General features: G+C 55.7%; 1 protein-coding gene and 1 pseudogene across 1 annotated transcript in view; both read right to left on the reverse strand.

The window, feature by feature from the left end:
* Positions 1-222: 222 nt before the first annotated feature.
* Positions 223-20,648, reverse strand: part of LOC120584014 (uncharacterized) — a 29,683-nt gene continuing 9,257 nt past the window's right edge. Inside the window, exons 2-16 of the mRNA XM_039839592.1 lie at positions 16,750-17,130; positions 16,260-16,538; positions 16,004-16,045; positions 15,245-15,347; positions 14,901-14,982; positions 12,712-12,881; positions 9,006-9,052; positions 6,772-7,941; positions 6,299-6,574; positions 6,059-6,106; positions 2,998-3,255; positions 2,586-2,870; positions 2,190-2,286; positions 1,830-1,890; positions 223-1,107 (exon numbers count right to left, since the gene is read on the reverse strand). Coding sequence (XP_039695526.1) covers positions 925-1,107; positions 1,830-1,890; positions 2,190-2,286; positions 2,586-2,870; positions 2,998-3,255; positions 6,059-6,106; positions 6,299-6,574; positions 6,772-7,941; positions 9,006-9,052; positions 12,712-12,881; positions 14,901-14,982; positions 15,245-15,347; positions 16,004-16,045; positions 16,260-16,538; positions 16,750-17,130 — 3,482 coding nt within the window. The 3' untranslated portion in view covers positions 223-924. The remainder of the gene's footprint in view (positions 1,108-1,829; positions 1,891-2,189; positions 2,287-2,585; positions 2,871-2,997; positions 3,256-6,058; positions 6,107-6,298; positions 6,575-6,771; positions 7,942-9,005; positions 9,053-12,711; positions 12,882-14,900; positions 14,983-15,244; positions 15,348-16,003; positions 16,046-16,259; positions 16,539-16,749; positions 17,131-20,648) is intronic.
* LOC120584041 (uncharacterized) lies at positions 19,828-19,946 on the reverse strand (annotated as a pseudogene).

Genomic DNA, 20,648 nt, shown 5'->3' on the forward strand with positions numbered 1-20,648 from the left:
TCTCTAGGACATTTTTATTTTGCAAAACTGGAACTCTGTATCTATTGAATTGCAACTTCCTGTTTCCGCCTGCAAGAGGCTCATCTCCCTTTAAGAGCTGGATTACTTTAGATACAGGTAGTATTTGTCTTTTTGTGACTGGCTTGTTTCACTTAACACAGTGTCCTCAACACTTGATATTCCCGATATTCTTTTTGTTATTTTCACCAGTGGGCAGTGGTATAGCATTATAATTTTTATTTGCATTTCCTTGACAACTATTGAAGTTGAATGACTTTCTCTATGCTCATGGGCCCATTAAATATCCCATTTTTCTATTGGGTTGTCTGCCTTTTTCTTACTGATTTTTGCAAGATCTTTATATTGTCTCCTTATACTCTGGACAAATCCTTTGTTAGATACACGTAGAGAGAAATATCTTCTCCCGCCAAACAGTTCATTTAGAAATAGATCTACCTTTTAAAATAATACATGTCCCCCTCTCCACCCAAAGAAAATAATACACAGTCTTTAAAATAGTGAAGCAAAGCAGAAAATCACGGTCGAGCCAAAGCTGACGCCTCCCTCCATCCCGAGGTAAACGTAACACGTAACAACATACTTGCCGCCAAATGTGTACGTTTTCCCACTTAACGATGTACCTAATCAATATGATCTTCCATTTTACAGAGGAGGAAACTGAGGCACGTAGAGGTTAAGCGGCTTGCCTGGCGTAACACCCTCAGTAAGTAGCTGAGCCTGGATTTGAACCCAGGAATCTCTGTGACCTTCAGCCGCTCTGAGGAACTTCACGTTGTGTTTATAACCTTTGTCTCTGAGGGCTGTTAACTGCTCGAGAATTGGTCCCTGACATACATTTTTTTTTCCCCCTCAGAGATGGCTTTTCTGGCCTCCAACCAGCTCCTGGGGGTGAGGGTGGGGTCGTCATTTCCTGATCTTGATCTCACTGTACTCGGTGGCCTCCTGGTCCTGACGGTTGGGTGGCTTCAGCCCGTGGAAGCTGAGAGAGGCGTAATGGAGCTCCTGGTCCTTCTCTGGGGTGGAAGCGGCCACAGCTGGGGGCGGGGGACTTGAGCGGCTGTCTGATGGGGATTCCTTCAGGTGACTCTGAGGGGGACGAGAGAAGGGCGTCAGAGACGGCCTTTGGGGTCTGGAGAAGGGAAGGTGGGGCTTGAGGGGCCACTTATTCATTTACGCATTTCACACCCATTTCCTGAGGACTCATGCACTCACTCGCTCATCCGTAACCGGAAGGAATTTGGATCATAACGGCCTGTTCTTATTACTAAGGTCACTGAATCCTTACGACTTTCCTCCATGGATGATACGACTGGGGGTCCCAGTTTGACAGATAGGAAAATGGATCTTGTGCTTCTTTCTACTTTTCTTGTGTGATGGCTAGAAACTGTTAAGTGGCGCATCACGCTTCTGCTGGACCACGCCGATGTGGATGGTGGGGAGCAAGCGGAGGGTGGCCACGTGACAGCTCTTTGGGGAAGGTCTTGCCAAGAGCTCGTTCAGGGAGGAGAGATGGCTCAGTGACCCGGGAGAGACAGCGAGGGCTCAGCGAGAAATAGCCAAATAAAGAAAAGTTTTACTGAAAGGGAGATGGGACATTATTGGCTCTGGGAGATGAAGGACAGGAAACAGGAAAAGAAGGTTCTCGGATCTCTGAGTTGACCACGACAGGAAATCCAAGGGGAGGACCAAATTTGGGGTGAGAGGAGAGAAGGGACTCATTATTTTTGAGATGCTAAGTGAACCATCATCCCGCTCCAGGAGAGGCATCCAGCTGGGACACTGGATGGGAAGGCACCTGCCCCGCTCACCCCAGAGACACCACGCTGGCCCTCTGCCTTCTCCGTCGACTTCCTTCTGTGGATCTTCACTCTGAGGAGAGAGACGGGGCCTCTCACCCTGCTGGCTCGCTGCTGGGAGCCCGGAAGGGCTGGCCGAGGCAGGGAGTGGAGGCAGGAAGCATGATAGGAACGCATGCTCCCTCCTCCCAGACTCTTTCCTGGGACCAGGTGTTGGGAACACACTCTCCACCTGGCATCAGGAATCTGCCAGGAATCTGCCTTCCTGGGTTCGTCACCTCACCGGGGCTCTGAGTTTTGGAGGTTCCCCCCAACACACTCCCACCACCACCACCTCGTCAGGCCTTCGCCCAAACCGGGGCCACCACTCACAAGAAGAAGATGACGCAGAGGCAGAGAGCAAACAGGGCTACGACACCAGCTCCCCCAGTGGCCCCCTGAACCACACCTGTCCTGGGTCCTGGTCTCCCTGCAGATACAAGACACCTGGGGTAAAGTCCCGTTTCCCTAAGCAGAACCAGAGCACACAGCCGTCTCGAATCCGAGCCCGGGAGTGCTGCACTTCCATCCAGGATTGCTTTGTCCCCACCTCTTTGAGAAACTGCAGCCTCCCGTTCCCCCTTTGGCCTCTCAAGCCAACTGACAGAGGGGCCTGGACTCTAGTCCCCCTTTGCCCCTAGTCAGGCCTATTTCTCTCCCACTCCGTGTCTTCCGGGATCCAGGCTTGTGTCCCCCCTTCCCCTGGCATCGCCCATCACGGCCCCTGACCTGGCAGCAGCAGGACAGTGGCGCTCGGGGCCCCGAGGACATTCTGGGCCACGCAGCTGAGTCTGAGGTCAGAGCAGAGCTGCCCTCTGAGGCTCAGGGAGCTGTTGGCCCAGGGCCCCACTGAGCTGGAGGTGACGGTGAGGGAGGCGTTGCTGAGGTTCCCCTCCAGCAGCTGCTCCCCCAGCCTCCAGCGCAGGGAGGGGGCCGGCCGGGCATGGGAGGAGCAGCTGCAGTGCAGCCCCGCGTCCTCCCAGGAGCAGGAGGGTCCCAGCAGCTGTGGGGGGTCTGTGGGGGTGGGGAGACGGGTCAGCGGTGCCTCTCCCCTCCCCGGGGGGGCCTCTCTCTGGGCTTGCCCCCCTCCCCACTCATGGACCAGCACTCCTGCCCCCAGGTGCCCCCAGCCCCCACTCACAGTCCACCGAGAGGCTCAGGGAGACATGCTGGGAGCCCAGTGGGTTCTGAGCATGGCAGGTGAATTCTCCTTCATGCTCCCTCTGTATCTGAGGCAGCTCCAGGACCCCCAGGTCTGAGGGCTGGGAGGGGTGCAGAGTCTGTCCCCCCCGGGCCCAGCTCAGCGAGGCGGGGGGGTTGCTGCGGGTGACACAGAGCAGACGCAGAGAGTCCCCTTCCCGGACTGTAAGAGACGAGCCATTGCCTGGATCTTCATGTCCTGGCCAGAGAGAGAGAAAGGTAAGCCCTGGCCCTCACTAGGGTCTCTCTCTCTCTCTCTCTCTGTCTTTCTCTGTCTCTGTCTCTCTCTTTCTTTTCCTTACATTATGGAGATCAGTTTCTTCTCTTCCATTGCCTGACGGGTTTGTGCCATCTGGGCTTAGCCCCAAGGGGACAAGGCTAGGAGCAGGCACTGCAGCTGTTCCAGGAGACCCCGTGGACTCGCCTGAACCGCCCTGGTCCCTAGGCCTCCTGTCTGGGGTATCTGTGCCAACGCAGACCCCAGACATCCCTCCACGAGCCCTGCCATTTTATCTGTAGAAAACGGTTTGCCAAGACGACCTGTCAGATCCAGCCGCATCTGAGAGCTCACAGTCTCATGGGTGAGAAGCCCAAAAGCAGGTTCTCATAGTTCTCCCTTTTGTGGCGGGAGGAGAGCCTTCGCCAGAGCATGAGGACGGGCGGGAGCCGGTGTGGGGATGGCTGTGGCGTGCAAGGACTGTGTTCAGGAGGGCACTAAAACCAAGGCATGGAATGGCCTCGCACACGCCAAGAAAATCACACAGTCCTGTGAGGCCTGAGTGAACAGGCACCTTGGGGAGTGTTTACACGAGGCTACTGGATTTACGAAATAATGATACAAATGGCCCGTGGTACAAATAGTCACAGGGAAGTAAAGTACAACACAGGGAATAGAGTCAATAATACTGTAATCACTTTGCATGGTGTCAGGTGGGGACCAGACTTATCGGGCGGATGGCTCCGTAAGGTATATAAACGTCTAACTGCTATGTTGTACGTCCGAAACTCACATAAGATTGCATGTCAACTGTAATCAAAAAAACAAATTAAAAAATAATATTAGAATGGGAAAAATCAGAAGCATGGAATAAAATACTGATAAATGCAACCTGTAGTGTATCAGTAAGTGTGTGACAAACAGCTTATTGGGGGGGTTGGGTAGTGTAGGGAGGGGTCCTGATTTGTAGGACTTTCCAATTTCCTTGGTGTAAACCCTGCCATCTCAGCCAATTTCAAGCCCCCAACGTGAAGTCACTGAACCCAGAGTCGGGACGAGATGGGCATCATTGGCACTCACCACCCGGTAGGAACCAGCTCCAATACAGGACTGTCTGCAACTCTAAAAAAATCGTGCCTGGAAAAAGCACCATACGCTGAGTCGAAAGGCCATCACTCGGTTGAAAATAAACTTTTTCAACCAACGCACAGCTGATTTCCTTAATGTGGAGATACTTTCTTCACATGGTTAAGAAGAACTCCACAAGGACATACGAAATGGTTCACGTAACGAAGAGGCTCAACCTAGTTACAAAATGGCAATGCACATCAAACCACAGCAAATGCACTTAGTACGTCAGCACATGCACTTAGTACGTCAGCAAGGGTGAGGACCTTCGGCAGCGAAACAGATGCAGATGGCAGAGGGGACGACACCGCGCAGCAGAATTTGGCACAGTCTGTAGCAACTACGAACATGCCCTTTGATCCAGAGCTTCCATTCTCTAGAAAGTTTTCTTCCAGGCACACGCACACACACAGCATCACAGCATTATTTGTCTTAGGCGAAAACTGGAAACACCATAGTTTTCCACCAACGGGGAACCAGTTAAGTATATTGTGCTATAATATCCTTCTAACTGAGAAATCATGGCGTCATCAAGAATGAGAAAGTTTCCTCTGTGATGACCCAGAAGGACCTCCAAGATATACTAAATGTGAGAACGAGGAGGGTTTCGTTCCTAGTAATGGACCACTGCCACTTTCATAGTTGTGTCGAGTGTGCCATGGTGACAAATGGCTTTAATGGTGAGGGAAGGCGGGGGAAGAAATTTGGGGAAACTCTCTGTACCATGAAAATCTGAATTGTTCCACAGCGAAGGTTTATTTTAAAAAGTCTCACAGCAGAGTGCAGAGCATGGTGTACACACGCGTGTCTGTGTGTGTTTTAATGTATGGACATAGATTATACTCGGAAAGACAACCAAGAGAGGAGGTACACCAGGTACTGAATACTATTTTCATTCTTATGGAATTTTGCGAGGGACTGAATTGTGTTCCCCTCGAATTCTTATGTTCAAGTCCTAAATCCCCACGCCCCGCCCCGCCCGCAATGTGGTGGTATTTGGAGGTATGTGAATGGGCGTTTGGGGGTGATTAGAGTTCAAGTCACGACAGTGGGACCCTCATGATGAAATTAGCATCCTTATAAGGAGAAGGGACCCCAGAGAGCTTGCTCTCACGGACTACCATGCGAAGACACAACGAGAAGGTGAATGCCTACGAGCCAGGAAGGTCGTCCTCACCAGGAACCAATGGGCTGACGCCTTGATCTTGGACGTACAGCCTCCAGAATTGTGATAAATAAATCCCTTCTTTCTAAGCCACCCCGTCTGCGGTATTTCGTGATGGCAGTGCGAGCGGACACAGACACATTTTCTGCTTACTAGTTTAAAGACAACGTTAAAGTCATCACAGAAAACTGGGGTGGGGAGGAGGGTAGGCAGGGTCCAAATCCTAAGGGGAATGAGCGCAGGATTTGGGATGAGGATGCAATTAGCCACATCTGTCGGGCGCGGAGGTCATGCAAGCCCCCGTGACAGCGGGGTCAGGGTGGGGAGAGACCAGGTTTGAAGCTGAGAAGGAGCGTGTGGGCGGCTTCCCATGTCCGCTGTCCTCACACCTGCCCCCGGCCTCTCTCCCATCTGACTTCTCTGCTCCAAAGGATGGAGGCAGACCCCACTTCCACCCCCACCCCACTCCTGAGAGAAGAGGCTACACCCTACCTGCACCTTCTTTCTGGAACACCTTGATGGTCAAGTCCTGGGGGGCATCTGGACAGACAGAAAGACATAAATAATTGTTCCCTTTTCAGTGGCAAGAAGCTGACCATTGGCCTTCCTGCCCCCTGCCCACACACAGAATTTAGAAATAGGAAGGTAGTGAAATTGAGTGTCCTGTTTCCTGCCTCTGGATCCCCAACACCCACTGTCCTCAGAGACGCAGCGTCCTGGCTGGGCACTCACAGGACACGTTGAACCGGATGGTCCTCTCTGTGCTCACGCCGCCATGGAAGGTCACCCGACAGGTCAGGTTGGTGTCGTGGTGCTGCGGCCCAGGGGTGAGGGTGACCACGGAGGAGCGGGGAGTCCTGGGACCCAGGAGCGTGAGGTTGACCCCGATCCAGGAGAAGGTGGGGGGCGTCCCCCTCTCACAGGCCCACGGCACTGAACACGTAATGTTCCTGGGGTGGCCAGATTCTAGGGTCCCCTGGATGTCGATGTCAGGTGTCTGTGACAGAGCTGGGGAGGAGAGGGACAGAGACCCACACCCTGGAGGTGGGGGTGCGAGCGTGCCCCCAAGAGCTGCCTCTGCCTCAGGCCAGCCCCAGCGTCCTGTCCCCCTGGGTCCCTCCCAGAGAAGAAGGGGAATCATCCCAGCCCTGCCCCGGGAGCCCTCAGGACCCACCCGTGTGGTGTCTCCGTGACCCATGCCTTACCCGTCACACACACAGAAAGCTGTTTTGTTCTGTAACTGTATTTCACAGTCTCTCCTCTCTCCACCCTAAAGAAGTAGGTGCCCGTGTCCTTTCTCCGTGCGTCTCTGATGTCCAGAGAGCAGTTGTAGTTCTTGGGGTCCCCTAGGAGACGGAATCGGCCCCGGGTCTCCTCCTGCACGGCTCGACGTGGGTGGTTTGTGGCCACGGGAGCATCCTGCCGTTCCTTCGCTCCTTCCCGGAACCAGTAGCCGTAAGCTGGGGTATTTTTATTCCAGCCTTGCCGGGGGTAGAAGAAGCCGCAGAGCACGCTGACGTGCGCGCCCTCCAGCACCTCCACAGAATCCTGCACTGTCAGCCAGTATCCTCGAACCAGCAGACACCCTGAGGGGAAACCAGAGTTAGCCTCAGATCCCGCCCTGCCGCCCCTGGTCCCCTTGACCACCCACCTGTTCGCAGCAGCAGCAGAGGCAGCAGCAGCAGTAGCAGCAACAGCATCTTGGGGGGAAGTGTCGCGGGGCTTTGGTGTCACAGGCCTTAGAGGAAGCACCAACAGGAAGCCCGGGCTGAAGTCAGGGAGGCGATGACCACGCAGCAGGAACTGGGCGCCCGCCCGAGGTGCGGCTGGCCAGCCCTTGCAGAAGAGGACTTCCACTTCCCAGATGGGGTGTCCGGGGGGGAGGACCCCACATTGAAGGAGGACCCGACCGCCACTCCTGGCTCCCTGTCCTCGGCTTATCCCTCTGGCGCCGCTGTCTGCGCCTGGAAAGCGGGCACCGCCTGGCCGGTCACCGCTTCGACCTGTCACACAGAGTCGGTCGCACGGGTGTGGGAGTCGGGAGGGGCCGCAGCGGGAGCCGCCGTGCGTGAAAGACGCGAACCCATGAGACGCGTGAAGGGATGAGCGAGCGGCATCCCTCCACGGACACCTGCTCCCCAGGGGCCGCGAGCCAAAGGAGGAGGCGGAGGAGCCCCAGGCCGTTTCGGGGGGGTTGGGGGGAACCAGGGGAGACCGAGGGAGCGCAGGCAGGGGCTCGTGGGAGACCCCGTGGCTCCGGGTAGCCAGACCGCGAGTTCCCAGGTGTGAGTGGCCACAGCGCAGACACCAGGACTCCGAGGACGTCGCCAGGATGTGCCCCCTCAGGTGGTGCCAGGTTTCTTGACGCGCTGCCGCTGCGGTTCAGGCATCTGTGGGGTTGACCGTGGCTTGGCAGCCAGGTGGGCCGGGGTCTCCGCCACTCCCAGCCTCGGTTTCCTCGTCTGTCTCTCAGGGCGTCGCGATTCTCCACCCCCTTCTGTGGGAGAGGCCAGAGGGCGCACGGACACAGAGCTTTTCTGCAGACTCAGTGTGGCCGCCTCGCGGGGCCAGCGTCTGTCCCTGCCCTTTCCTCGGTGGTCACTCTGAGTCCCGTCCTGGGTGGGAAGCCCCTGGCGGTCACCTCTGCCCTGGAGCTTCCTCATCCGGGGCCTCCGTGTCCAGGGGCTCAGGGCCCGGCTCTGCAGCCAGACGGCCGGACTCCATCCGTCCCCTGGATGCTCGCTGAGCCCAGTCAGCTGCCGACGCCCGTGGGGTGTTGTGGGCTGAACGGTGTGACCCCAAATTCATGCTGTCACGCCCTAACCCCCAGAACCTTCCAATGTGACTGCATTTGGACACGGGGGACTGTAAAGAAGTGACTAAGGTCAAAGGAGGTCACCAGGGTGGGCCCCGATCCAGGAGGACTGGCGTCCTTGTAAGCAGAGGGGATGAGCACCCGGACACACACGCGAGGCCCGCGCGAGGACACGGGGGGCGCGCCGTCTCCACGCCAAGCACCGAGCCCTCCGAAGGAGCCGCCCAGCGACGCCTCCATCCGGGGCTTCGGGACTCCAGGACCGTGAGAAAGTGTGTTTCGGTCGTTCACGTCGCCCCGGCCGTCCGTCCGAGCTGACTGACCCCCTGGGCTGCCCAGCACAGTGATGCGCTCATACTGGTACCGAGCTCAGAGCAGCCCGATCTGGCCCACAGTGGCCGCAGCCAGTCTGCAGGGAGGGGCTGCTGTGAGAATGTGAGGAGAAAGGGGACCAGAGGAGACTTTACTGTCCCCCCAACACACACCAGCTCTGCTCCCTGCCGGGCTGTTACTTCTCCAGGCCACACTTCCCCTCCCCAAGCCAGGCCAGGCCCCAGGCTCGGGCTGGTCCCTCTGCTGGTTGAGCCCGGTACTGCGCCCGCACCATGGGTGCCTGTCTCCCACCTGCTGCGCTGAGCGTGCTGGGCACCCGGGGCTCAGGGAAGGCAGCACTGGGGGCGCAGAGGCCAGAGCAGTCCCGGAAGAGCGAGCAGAGGCACGACCCCCCGCCGGAGTGGGCACAGCCCACGCAGCGCGCCTGCGCAGACGGGTCCGTTGGCGGCGGGGCGGGGCTCCGTTTGCGTGTCTCCGCGCCTGTGTGTAAATGCGTGTCTGTGCTTTCTGTGGGTGTGCACATCTGAGTTGCGTGTGTGTCTGCGTAAGCGCCTATGGTGTGTGTGAATGTGTGTGCGCACTCCGATGTCCATTTCTCGGTAACATTGGCGAACAACATACTGAAGGATAGAATCCGTGCTATATTTTCTATACATCTTCTCTGTTTTGTTTCTCTCCAAATTCTTGATCGCCAATCAATATAACCTAAAATCTACTTAGTTATTCTTAACCTGTCTTCTCTGCCATTAAACTGTAAGCTTCATGAAGAGTCTTGTATCTCTTCTTACCGCTGAATTCACACTGCTTAGAAGAATGCTCGGAGTGTGTTAGGTGATGAATAAATATCTGCTTTAAGGAGATTTCGCATAAGCAGAAGGAGTTCACTGGCTGTCTCCAACGGGAAGCTATGCATTCTTGAGAGCACGCCCTCCTAGGCTCATCTGATTCTAGCATTTTATTGCCTTTGGACTATTTTATAACGCTACAACCTGTTGATAATCGGTAACCAAGCAAACAGTTCCGGCCCACAGGCAGGCACATGCATTCCGTCCTCTGAAAGGTCAGTGGACTCACCACGCCCAGGCAGTTTCACGCCATCCATACCTACACTGTACTCCGTTTAAATGCGGGCTTCTTTCATTTCTGCCTGGTTATCTCATTCGTAATGACTTAAAGAAAACGGGGAATGTCTGTTCACTGCCAGGTGAGAAAGTTCTAGACACCTGCTGTGCAGCACAGTGCCTGTAGTTGATAGTACTATACACTTCCAAAGTTGTTAAGTGGGGTAGACCTGATGTGATGGGATTTTCTTACCACAGAAAAAACAACCTTCAACGTGCCCATGACTGTTTCGTAGCTACCAGCTTGTGCCTCTTAACTCTTCATCTTTTTCACCCAGGCAGGCACTAGACTTATCGGAGAGGGGGGTCACTTTGTAAATTATATAAGTGTCTAACCACCACGTTGTGCACCGGAAATCATATAATATTGACTGTCAACTGTCATTGAAAAAATGAAAATCCTTTAACACTTTGTCTCTTTGCTTGGTTTTTTTATGTAAGTCGTGACTTGGTAAGTGGCACAGTTGGTGACACATCTGTCGGATGACAGGCCTCCCAGGGCGACATAAAGGTAAATGCACCAGGATCAGAATCTCGCGTAATTTTTTGCTTTAACTTTGGTTAAAAAAATTACAGGCATGTATACATATGCTTTTTCCTGCCTGCATCTACTCACTCACAGCCATAAGGAAGAGTTTGGAAGGTCAGAAGCCAGACATGAACAAAAGCTTGTTGTTTGTTTTTCTGTGCAGTGGCCGAGTCAGCTCAGCAAAGTGATTCTCTAACGTGCCGAGGTGGGTGAGGGGTGGAGAGAGAAGTTTGGGTGTCCCCCTGTACGGCTTCTCCTGGCAGGATCCTGCGTCCAGGACATTTCCTGTGTCCCAAGGGACAAAAGAGCTCAAGTTTGGCTCATCCCTCCTTTTCTGGAGGCCCCCAGCCCTGCCAGGAAAAGCAGGAATGAGGTCAGAGTCCAGTAGAAAGCCGGCTCTGGGGCCAACCAGCTGGTATTTGGGGGACTCAGATGGAGGGGCCTGATCCCGCGATGTACTGGATCCTGGAGAGATTGTAGGGGAGCGGGAAGCGAACCCCCAAGTGGGCCATCATGAGCGGGGCGAGGACCGGAAGGAGCGGCACGGGTAGGAAGCTGTCGGGAGGACATGAAGCATTATCAGGACGCAGACTTCCTACTACTTCACTACTCTGGGACTCAGGACAGCCTGGCCTAGTCGTCGCGGGAGGCGCATGGGCCGCAGTTAGGGCGGGAGCCCTGGGGTGGTTGAGACCACCTGATGAGAGACCGGAAGGCTCCTGGCAGAAACGTGAGAAAGCCCAGTGAGGGTGAAACCCTGTCACTCACCACAAGAGTGAAAATCAGCTCATTTCTGCCAAGGTCTTGCGACAACTGTACACTGTCATAAGGACCCTCACTCTGAGTGACCAAACTTATTCCCATCTAACTCCTTGGGATGGCATCCAATTCCTAGTTAACACCCACGCCGGCCAAGAGCCCAAGTCGGAGGATGGTGGCAAGCCCTGGAAGGTCCCGGACACCGCCGACTGGCGTCATTGACCTATGATGTCACCAGACCCTCTCCTGGGCTCCCTCCACTCTGCAATGGGGGCTGGTATGTGGCCGGCCCCCGGGGGCGCTCCATCAACCAGGAGACACTGCCCTGGGGAAGACCCTGGGTGGGCGAGGTCGCGGTGGGTGTATGTGGCTGGCGCTGTCCGCGGTGCTGAAAAAGGTACCTCCCAGCTCTGCAAAAGGGTCTGACCTCAGAGACTTATGTCCCAGTTTGGGGCCAGGAAGGCAAAGAGGTGGGGATGGGTGGAGCCAGAGGAGGAGCGGACGATCAGGAGCGGAGGGTGCTGGGCTCCGCTCTCTGTCCCTTCTTCCATCTTTGCTGTTCACTCTGAAGTATGACACCTGAGCTTGGTGTCCGTCTGCCCCACTTGGCTGGGCCACAGGGCGGGAAGATGCTTTTGCTAAGGCTGTTTGAATGAGATTAAGAATCACCTAGAACAGAGGTCGGAAAGCTACAGACTGGGGACCGCCTGCTTTTGTAAATAGAATTTTATTGAAACGCAGCCACATTCATTTCTTGCAGACCGTCTATGGCTGTGTTTGCACTGCAAACAGAGTTGCCTTGTTGCAAGCGGGACCATATAGCTGGCCAAGGCTAAAATGTTTGCTATCTGGCCCCTTTGAAAACAAACAAACAGACAAACAAAAACGTCTTTGGACCCAGGACCAAGAATGTCAAGTCGAGAAGCTTGCAAATTGTTCTTTTGAGCAGAGAAGGTAGAGCAGTATTTTGACTCTGGTCGTCCCTGAGTGTGAGGGAAATCTGTACATGTGAATAAGTGAGCGGGACTCGTAGCTGGCAGAGGGAATGGAACGAGAAGGGTTAGGAGTGGAGAGAGAGTCAGGGAGAGCACCCACGGAAGGGGTGTGAGTAGAGGGTGAGACCGTCATGTCACGGAGGTGGTGTCTGGGAGAGGCATGGAGCCCGGCCTCTGGGGGAATCGTCACTAATACCATTCTGTTTAAGGGGGGAAGGAACCGGCATCATCAGACCCTCACCGGGTGCCAGGATTCTTGCTGAGCAGTTGCCACATGTACTTTTATTTAATGCTCATGGCGACCCTGCGAGGTAGGGCTTCTCACTCCCATTCGCGGAGCAGGAGACGGAGACATAGAAGGTTGGGATGGCTGCCTGGTGTCCTATTCTTAATGAGTGAAAGACTGCGGATTCGACCCCAGGTGTCTCTGATTGCAATGTCTAAGACGCTCCAACAGAGTAACAAACTCACATACAGTCATGTATAAACCCGTCGCCCGTGGGGATGTTAAGCCTCAAGAAGCAGCCTGTGGGTATCTTCCCCCAAAGATAGGGACGCTCCGGCTGAGATCCATGCTCCCACCGGCAGCTCACTAGGTCCTGGTCTCTGAGTATGCCATGTGGGTGTCCTCCCGTGGATGAGTCCTCCCTTGAAAGCTGATGGTGGCATAATGCAGCTCCTGCTCGGACTCCACAGTGGGGGTGGCCCCTGCAGAGCTGGTGGGGTCTGTGGGGCTGTCTATCTTGGACTTCTGCTGGTGACCCTGTGTGGGAGGCCAAGGTCAGAGCTGGGCAGAGGGGAGGGCAGAGGAAAAGGCAGAGGAGGTCCCCAAAGTGAAGGTGATTGTGACAGGACCTCTGTTCATTCTTCCCTTCCTGTAGCAATCATTTCACAAGGTCCCGTGTCCTCAGTAACCCAACAAGTAGAGCACTCATTCCTTGCTTCCGATTCTACTGACCTGAGTGGAACATGCTATTATTTTACATGGGAAGAAACCAAGTCTCAGAGGGGTTAAGTATGTCTCCGAGTCAGACATGCGCTGATCAGGAACTCAATCCCCGACCTCCCAAAGGTGTCCCGTGTGCCGGGTACTGGCTACGCGGGAAGGTGGCCCGGACCCAGGGCGAGCTCTCTCCCTGCGTGCTGCTTCTCTGCCCCCGGCGAGCCAACCTTGCTCACAGCTCTCTCGTGTCGCTGGCAAATCCCGGTGGCTCCACCTTCCCAGTGTATCCAGGACACGATCCCTGACCGTCAGCCTGAACTAAGTCCGTCTGAGGGACCGGGTCGGGTGCCCCCCGAACACTCGTGCATTGAGGTTCTAAGCCCCAAGGAGACTGAATTTGGAGGTGGGGCCTTACGAGAGGTAATGACGTTTAAATGAAGCCATGGAGGTAGGACCCGACCTGACTTAAGTCCTTTCAAGGAGAAGAGCAGATGCGAAAAATACACGGGCACAGAGCAGAGACCACATGAGGACATGGGTGGGGGGTGTGTCACCCGCAAGCCAGGGAGAGAGTGTTCGGTGGGGGGCACTCTACATGTGCAACGTAAGAATCGGCAAACTACCGATGCTACCCAAGCATCCAGAACAATCGACGTTGGGAGGTGTTTGCTGAGAGCAAGGATGAGTGCGTGGGCGATTGCTGACCGTGTGTGTGTGTGTGTGTGTGCGCGCGCGCGCGCGGGGACCTCACAGCGGTGTTTACAGGAGTCAGAGGTAAAGAAAGAAATGGAAGTCGGAGCTCAGGGTTGGGGAGGGATGAACAGGAACAGGGCAGCTCGGCTTGGGCATGTGAGGAGGACGGGGCAGCCGAGCCATGATTCCGAGACCCCAGAAGCTTGCTCTGCTCCAGGCGAGGGAGCGGCCAGCGCTGGAGGCCGACGCTCAGAAGGTGACTCTGGTTTTCCTGCCCCAGATGCCAAGCCAGGCCGTGGGGGTGTTTGCCTCCTCGTAGCGCGGAGAAGCAGTGTGTTTTAGACTGGGGTGCGCTGGGACGGTGACTTTTTTATGCAGGTAATGCCAGTGTGCCGGGGAGGGGGGACGGGCGGGCTGCGTCAGGGTCGTGGTTAACACGGAGCTCGGGGCTCGGTTGGAAGGGGAACGGCCCAAAGGGAGAAGAAGCGCAGACAGGCTCTGCAGCGTCTTGCTGCAGGAAGGGGTGACGGAGGACCCGGTGAGACACGACCAGGTCTTTGGTTGGGTGTCAGGGACAAAAGCATCGTGGGCGAGATGGAGAACCCGGAAAAGTATGTTTCGGGGGGTATTAACCACGCGCTTCCGACATCGTGACATCCGGGGCTCACCAAGGAGCTGCCCCTGCCAGCCACAGCCAATGGCCGGAGACCGCAAAGGACGTGCGGTTCGTGCTGCAAACCGGCCAGTCCAGACCTCACGCCTGAGCCCCGCCTCCGTGGGGTCCTCAGACAGCGGGCGATACCCCGGGGCCGGACGCCACACCTCCCGGGGTCATTGGGAGCAGCCCCTGCGTCACCGCGCCTTCCCGCATCGAGGCTCCAGCCCCCGGCCCCGGCGCCCCGCTCACCGCCTCCGCCCCTGACCGCCCCGCTCCCCCTCACCCCCAGGCCCGTTCGCCCCGTGTTCCCCCTTGTGATGGGACAGTCAGGGACTAACTGAGCCACCGTCTCCTGATTAACCCACAAACTTTAAACAAGAAATGGGAAGTGGAGAGCGCATTTCTGGACACGCTGGACGGAGCGTGAGCGAGGGCCGCCGGGGGTGTGGCGCGGGCGCGGATGCCCACGTCACTCACCGGTCACTCACCGGGGAAGCGGGCCCGGCCGCAGTGCGGGTGTCGCCCACGCCCGTGGCTGTCCTGGCTGCTGCTCTCCTGTGGGTCTTCACTCTGACGGGAGACACCGGGGTCCGTGACACAGGGCCACTCGCTGAGGCTGGAGGGACTGACGAGGGCCGCTCCAGGCTGGGGCGAGCCCGGGAGCCTTCATAAAAAGACTTGCTGTGTGGAACCAGGGCTGGGGACATATCCAGCCTGGCTCAGTGGCTACTGCCTGGGTTCTCGCCACCACGGCACCCGCCCTGGCTCTGGGCCTTCACGACCTGTCCAGCCCCCTCTTGGCCATCTCGGGCCCACACCCGCCCCAGCTCACGCGAAGTAGATGACGGACAGGCAGAGAGCAAGCAGCCCGGTGACACCGGCTCCCGCGACAGCCCCCAGAACCACTCCCGTCCTGGTCCCCGGCTGCCCTGCGGACAAGACAGACCCTGCGTGAACCCCATCTTGATGAGCGGGCATGAGGCCCCTCCTCTCCAGCACAGAGAGGGGTGCCCCTCTCCTCCTACCCAGGGGCAGCCTCCAAGCCCTCCCGCCCAATCTGGGGGCTCGGCCTTCTTCAGAACCGCAGGAGGAAGGACGCGGTCCACAGGACACCCCAGCCGAACCCCCTCTCGTGGGGAGCAGACTGCGTCTCCTCCAGGACCAGGTTCCCTCAGCTAGGGTCTCGGGGACAGTGCGCGTTCATGCAGCGCCCCAGAGGTCCGGCCTGGCGGGGGAGGCCATGTGAGCAGGTGTGGAGGGGACAGCGGCCCGTAAGGGGACCTCTCCCGACCTTCTGCTCAGTTAGCTGGGACCTAAAACTGCTCTGAAAAATGAAGTCTCCTCGGAAACGCCCAAGGCATTCGTGACTGGAGGAAACAGAGAGGGTGGCTCAGGCGGGCAGGGAGGAGGCGGGGAAGAGGTCCTGGGGGCGGGGCCTGACGGGGCTCCGTGGAACCCCGCCCCTCCCCCAGGCCGCCGCCTGAGCTCTGAAGTCTGCAGCGCATGGACCTGGAGAAAACTGATCCAGTCAGCTCCACACAGTCTCCACAGGGTGGGGGGGCGGGAGAGGGTGGACTTCCCTTCATCTGTGCTTCTCCCAGGCAGACACCTGTTGTCGCGCTGGTTGGGGCACCTAGGACGGGAACAGCGGGATGTCCTCATCAGTGGGGCGAGTGGGAAGGGGCTCGCGTAGGCACCCCCACACTCAGAACCACCGACACGCAGGACGGGCACGGCTAGTGACCTCCAGGTCCCCTACTCAGCCAGGCGTCCGGGAAAGTGCACCAGCCGGGCCATGTTGTCCCCCTACGTTCTCTGTGACTAAGGCATCCTTTCCCGGCACTCACAGGTGACGTTGAGCTGCACGGTTCCCTCCACGGTCACGCCAGCTGCAGGGAACATCACCTGACAGGTGAGGCTGGCACCATGGTCCTGGGGCCGTGGGGTGAGGGTGAGCACGGAGGAGAGGCGAGTCCTGGGGCCCAGGGAGGCCAGGGCAGCCGACGTCCAGGAGAAGATGGGGGGCGTGCCCCTCTCACAGCCCCAGGGCACGGAGCAGGTCACGTTGCAGGGGCGGCCGGACTCCAGGGTCCCCGGGATGCGGATGTGGGGCGTGAGGGTGAGGGCTGGAGGAGAGGGGGAGGCACGGGGTCTGGAGGGTGGGGTGGTGTGGCCTGAGAGAAGCCTCCCAATTTGGTCCAGCTCCAACCTCTGAGCCAGACATGCAGGATGCTGCCTGACCCACTTCAGGCCCTCCCAAGAGGGCAACACACCCCAGGCCAGCCCAGGGGGTCTTCAGAACCCACCCATGTGGCCTCTCCATGACCCATGCCTTACCTGTCACTCGCACAGTGAGTTGGTTTATTTTGTAACTATGTCTCACTTTAGACCCTCTCTCCGCCCTAAAGAAGTAGGTGCCCGAGTCGTTTCTCCGCGCATCTCTGATGTCCAGGGAGCAGTTCTCGTTCTTGGGGTCCCCGAGGAGACGGAATCGGCCCTGGGTCTCCTCCTGCACGTCTCGACGTGGGTTGTTTGTGGCCACGGGAGCATCCCGGTGTTCCCTCTCCCCGGTCCGGAACCAGTAGCCATGAGCTGGAGCATTAGTTGAGGAGCTCACAGGGTAGGAGAAGGCACAGGGCACGGAGACGCACAGGCCCTCCTGCACGGTCACGGACTCCTGCACTGTCAGCTGGTGTCTGCCATCCTGAGCCAGGGACCCTGTGGGGAAAGGAAAGTGAGCAGAGCCCCCAGGCCGCCCCCGCCCTCCCTGCGGCCCCTCAGCCGCCCACAGCAGAGGCAGCAGCAGCAGCAGCATCTCTGCCTGGAGGCGTCTGGGCTCCGTGCAGAAAAGAGAAGGAAGGCGGTGTGTGTGGAGGGGGGGCTCGGAAGCCGGGGCGGAGCCCGGGGCCGCCTGGTTCAGGGAAGTGGAACCTCAGAGAGGAGTTTAGCCCCCCTCTGCACAGAGCATGGACACCCCATGGCCCAGGGACCCCAAGACCCTCCCAGAGAGGACCAGACAGGGAGCAGACCCTGGGCCCTGCTCCTTCCCCAGCGGACTTCCCCACAGCTAGGACCAGGGCCGCTGAGGGCATGGAGGATGGGACACGTGAGTCTCCTAAGATGCTCCCATCTGAGGGGCTTTTCTGAGTGCCGTCGTGCTGGCCACCTGCTGCCTTGACCGGAAGGGTCACGGCCTCATCTGGAAGCCTTGGCGGGTCCTACGAGGTGTGGGATTCCTTAATGTCTGCGTGAACATCTGGGGCAGAGGAAAGAAGGCGTTCCGAGCGAAGCTAAGGCCGCGTTCGTCCGTTCACTCGGCAAACTCTTGGCCAGCATCTCGGTGGCGATGTGGGTCAGCTGGGGACAGGGACGGAAAGGACCAACCTGCTCCTGCCCGTGAGATGCTGCGCCCACTACTGTCCCTTGCTCCCCAAATACACAGCACTGAGGGGTGTTGGAGCTGCGGCCACCTGCGAGTCCGCTGGTGTCCCGCTGAGCACACTGGGTGTTTCTCAAACTACGAAGGCAGCTGTTGTTGTTGTTGTTGTTGTTGTTTTCAGTTTTATTTTCAACGGCGCCTTGAAAACAAAAACCCTGTAGCTTCTTCCTGTAAAGCAGAGGGCGAACCCATGTCCCATGAGCACTTGCAGCAAGAACAGGACATTTGCCTTTGCAAATAAACTGCATTCTTTTATCAGAAATCTTTTATAAGACGTCCCATTACCCTGATTTGCATTGGCTGCCCAGAAACTCAGGGCTATATTTAGTACCCAATTTCAGAAAAAGTGTCATTTTAGCTTCCTGGTACAATTATGTCATTTTTTCCTAGGTAATTTCTTTTCTGCCTTAAAGAAAAAACTGCTAGTTTACAAGTGCGATGAAACCGTAAGACACTTCATACCTTTCGTGGGACTACGAAGTGTCTAATCTCTACCTACAATAAAAATAGGCGACATTTGCTGCAAACATCTGCTGCTCATAGTTCAACGGGGCTCAGAAACATAATAGATCTACAAAACGTGAGAGGGACGTGCGGCTACCATTGACATTCGAGGTTTGGCTCGCGTGGTTTTCGGTCTCAGTCTGCGGAAAAGGCGCCGGGCGAAGTCTTCACCCCGGTGACGTCAAGCGTTTGCTACCACGAATTAGAAAAATGTAGCTCTGCACAGTAGTAGCTGGATGGTCGATTCTTGCAGTCTTACTCACACAGAGAGATTCTTTTCTGCACCCTCCTCTGATGTCTAAGAAATGGAGTCTCCAGGAAATGAAACAATATCTTGTTCTACGCTGTTTAAAAAAAGGTAAGAATGTAGCACAGAATGGACAACTCAACAATAAAAGAAGTTATACCATGTTCAGGGACAAGAAGGTTCGGGGAGTTCTCATTGTATATCTTGAAATAACTCTATCATTTACATAAAAAAAAAGGTATACATAAAACAAAATGTATGCCTAAAAGCATGCAATTCTATTAATGTCCACAAATGTATGCTTCCACAATCGGGACGTGGAACGTCCCCAGCACCCACCAGCGGTTCCCTGACGTCTCCGTGGTTCACCGTACCGACCTCCAGCTCCGGGGCTGATGTACTCTGTATCGTGGTGAATTAATTCTGTCCATGGGAGAAACTCCAGACATGTGCTCGTTTGTGTCTACGTCCTCTCACTCGGCGTCCTTGTGGAATCGATCCAAGTCGTACCTTCCGTATCCGTACTGTTTATTGCTAAGTACGAGTCCACTGCCTCTCAGCCACGATTCAACCTGTAATTTCCCGATCACGAGCGTTGTGAAGTATGCCTTCGCGTGCTACTTTGCCATTACTTTCTCTTCTGGTGAAGTAGCTGATTAAATCCTTGGCTGTTTTCACCATATACAGACAACCTAAATGCTCATCAACAGATGAGTGGCTAAAGAGATGATGGGTAATGTATACAATGGACTATTAATCAGCCATTAAGAAAATGAAATCCTACCATTTGCAAAGATGTGGATGGACCTAGAGGTTATTATGTCGAGTGAAATGTCAGTCAGAGAAAGGTAAATGCCATATGATTTCGCTCATGTGTGGAATCGAAGGACCAAAAAGAACAAACGAATCAAAAACAGACTCATAAATATAGTGGACAATATGGAGGGGGATCGGCGGGGGTGGGGGCTGGAGAAGTTGGTGAAGGCTTAAAGAAGTACAAATTCATAGTGGATGGATGGTCACGGGGCCGGGGAGCCCCAGCAGACAGAGGGAGTGCAGTCAGCACTCACAGGATGGCTAGGTGGAGGGCCAGGGGAAGGAGGGAGCACTCTATGGTTTCATGAACTCTAGAGATGTCTCTCCAACGTACCATATACTTGAAACTAAATTAAAGAAATATTTTTTTAAAAAGATCCTTGTCTTTTTTTTTTTTTATTTTTTTTTACACCTATAGCACCTGGTCTTCCTAGGTGGTCTCCCATCCACATACTAACCAGGCCCCACCTTGCTTAGCTTCCGAGATCAGATGGGATCGGGCATGGTCAGGGTGGCATGGTCCTAGACATTTTTTGTTTTTTAATGGTAAAATATACAGAACAAACCTTTCCCGTTTTCCCCCTTCCTGACTGTCTGGGTCAGTGGCATTTACGTTCATTCACGTTGTGGTGTGGTGACCTTCACCACTATCCATGCCCAGACTTTTTTCGTTTTTCCCCGAACCGAAACTTTGCGCCCACGAGAAGAATAACTCTACACCCACGATGGCCAGACCCAGGCAGCCACCTTTCTACTTTCTGTATCCATGAATCTGCCTCCGCTAGGTACTTCTTGTAATTGCAATTATTCAGCATTTGTCCTCTGGCAACTGGCCTGTGACATTTAGCACAGCGTCTGCCATCCACATCGTCGCATGGGTCAGAATTGGCGTCCTTTGTAAAGCTGGGCCCTGAGGTGGCTTTTACCTGCGAGGTGTTCTGAACAACGTTGCCGTGAATGGAGATGTGTAAAGATCCGTTCCAGCTCCCACTTTCGATTCTGTGGTGTGTCCCCAGAAGCACTATTACAGGATCCCGTGGCCGTTCTATTTTTAATGTTTTGAGGAAGTGCCGTGGCCTTTTCCGAAGCAGATGCACAGTTTCGCGAGCACGGCGCACAGGTCCAGCTTTGCCACATTCTCACCAACACCCTTATTTCCTGTTTTTCTTTTTTTTGTTTGTTTTGTTTTGTTTTGTTTTTTTGCTTTTTTTGTTTTTTGTTTTTTGTTTT

The sequence above is a fragment of the Pteropus medius genome, unplaced genomic scaffold (assembly GCF_902729225.1).
Source record: "Pteropus medius unplaced genomic scaffold, Ma_sr-lr_union100, whole genome shotgun sequence".
In the NCBI taxonomy this organism is placed as follows: domain Eukaryota; kingdom Metazoa; phylum Chordata; class Mammalia; order Chiroptera; family Pteropodidae; genus Pteropus; species Pteropus medius.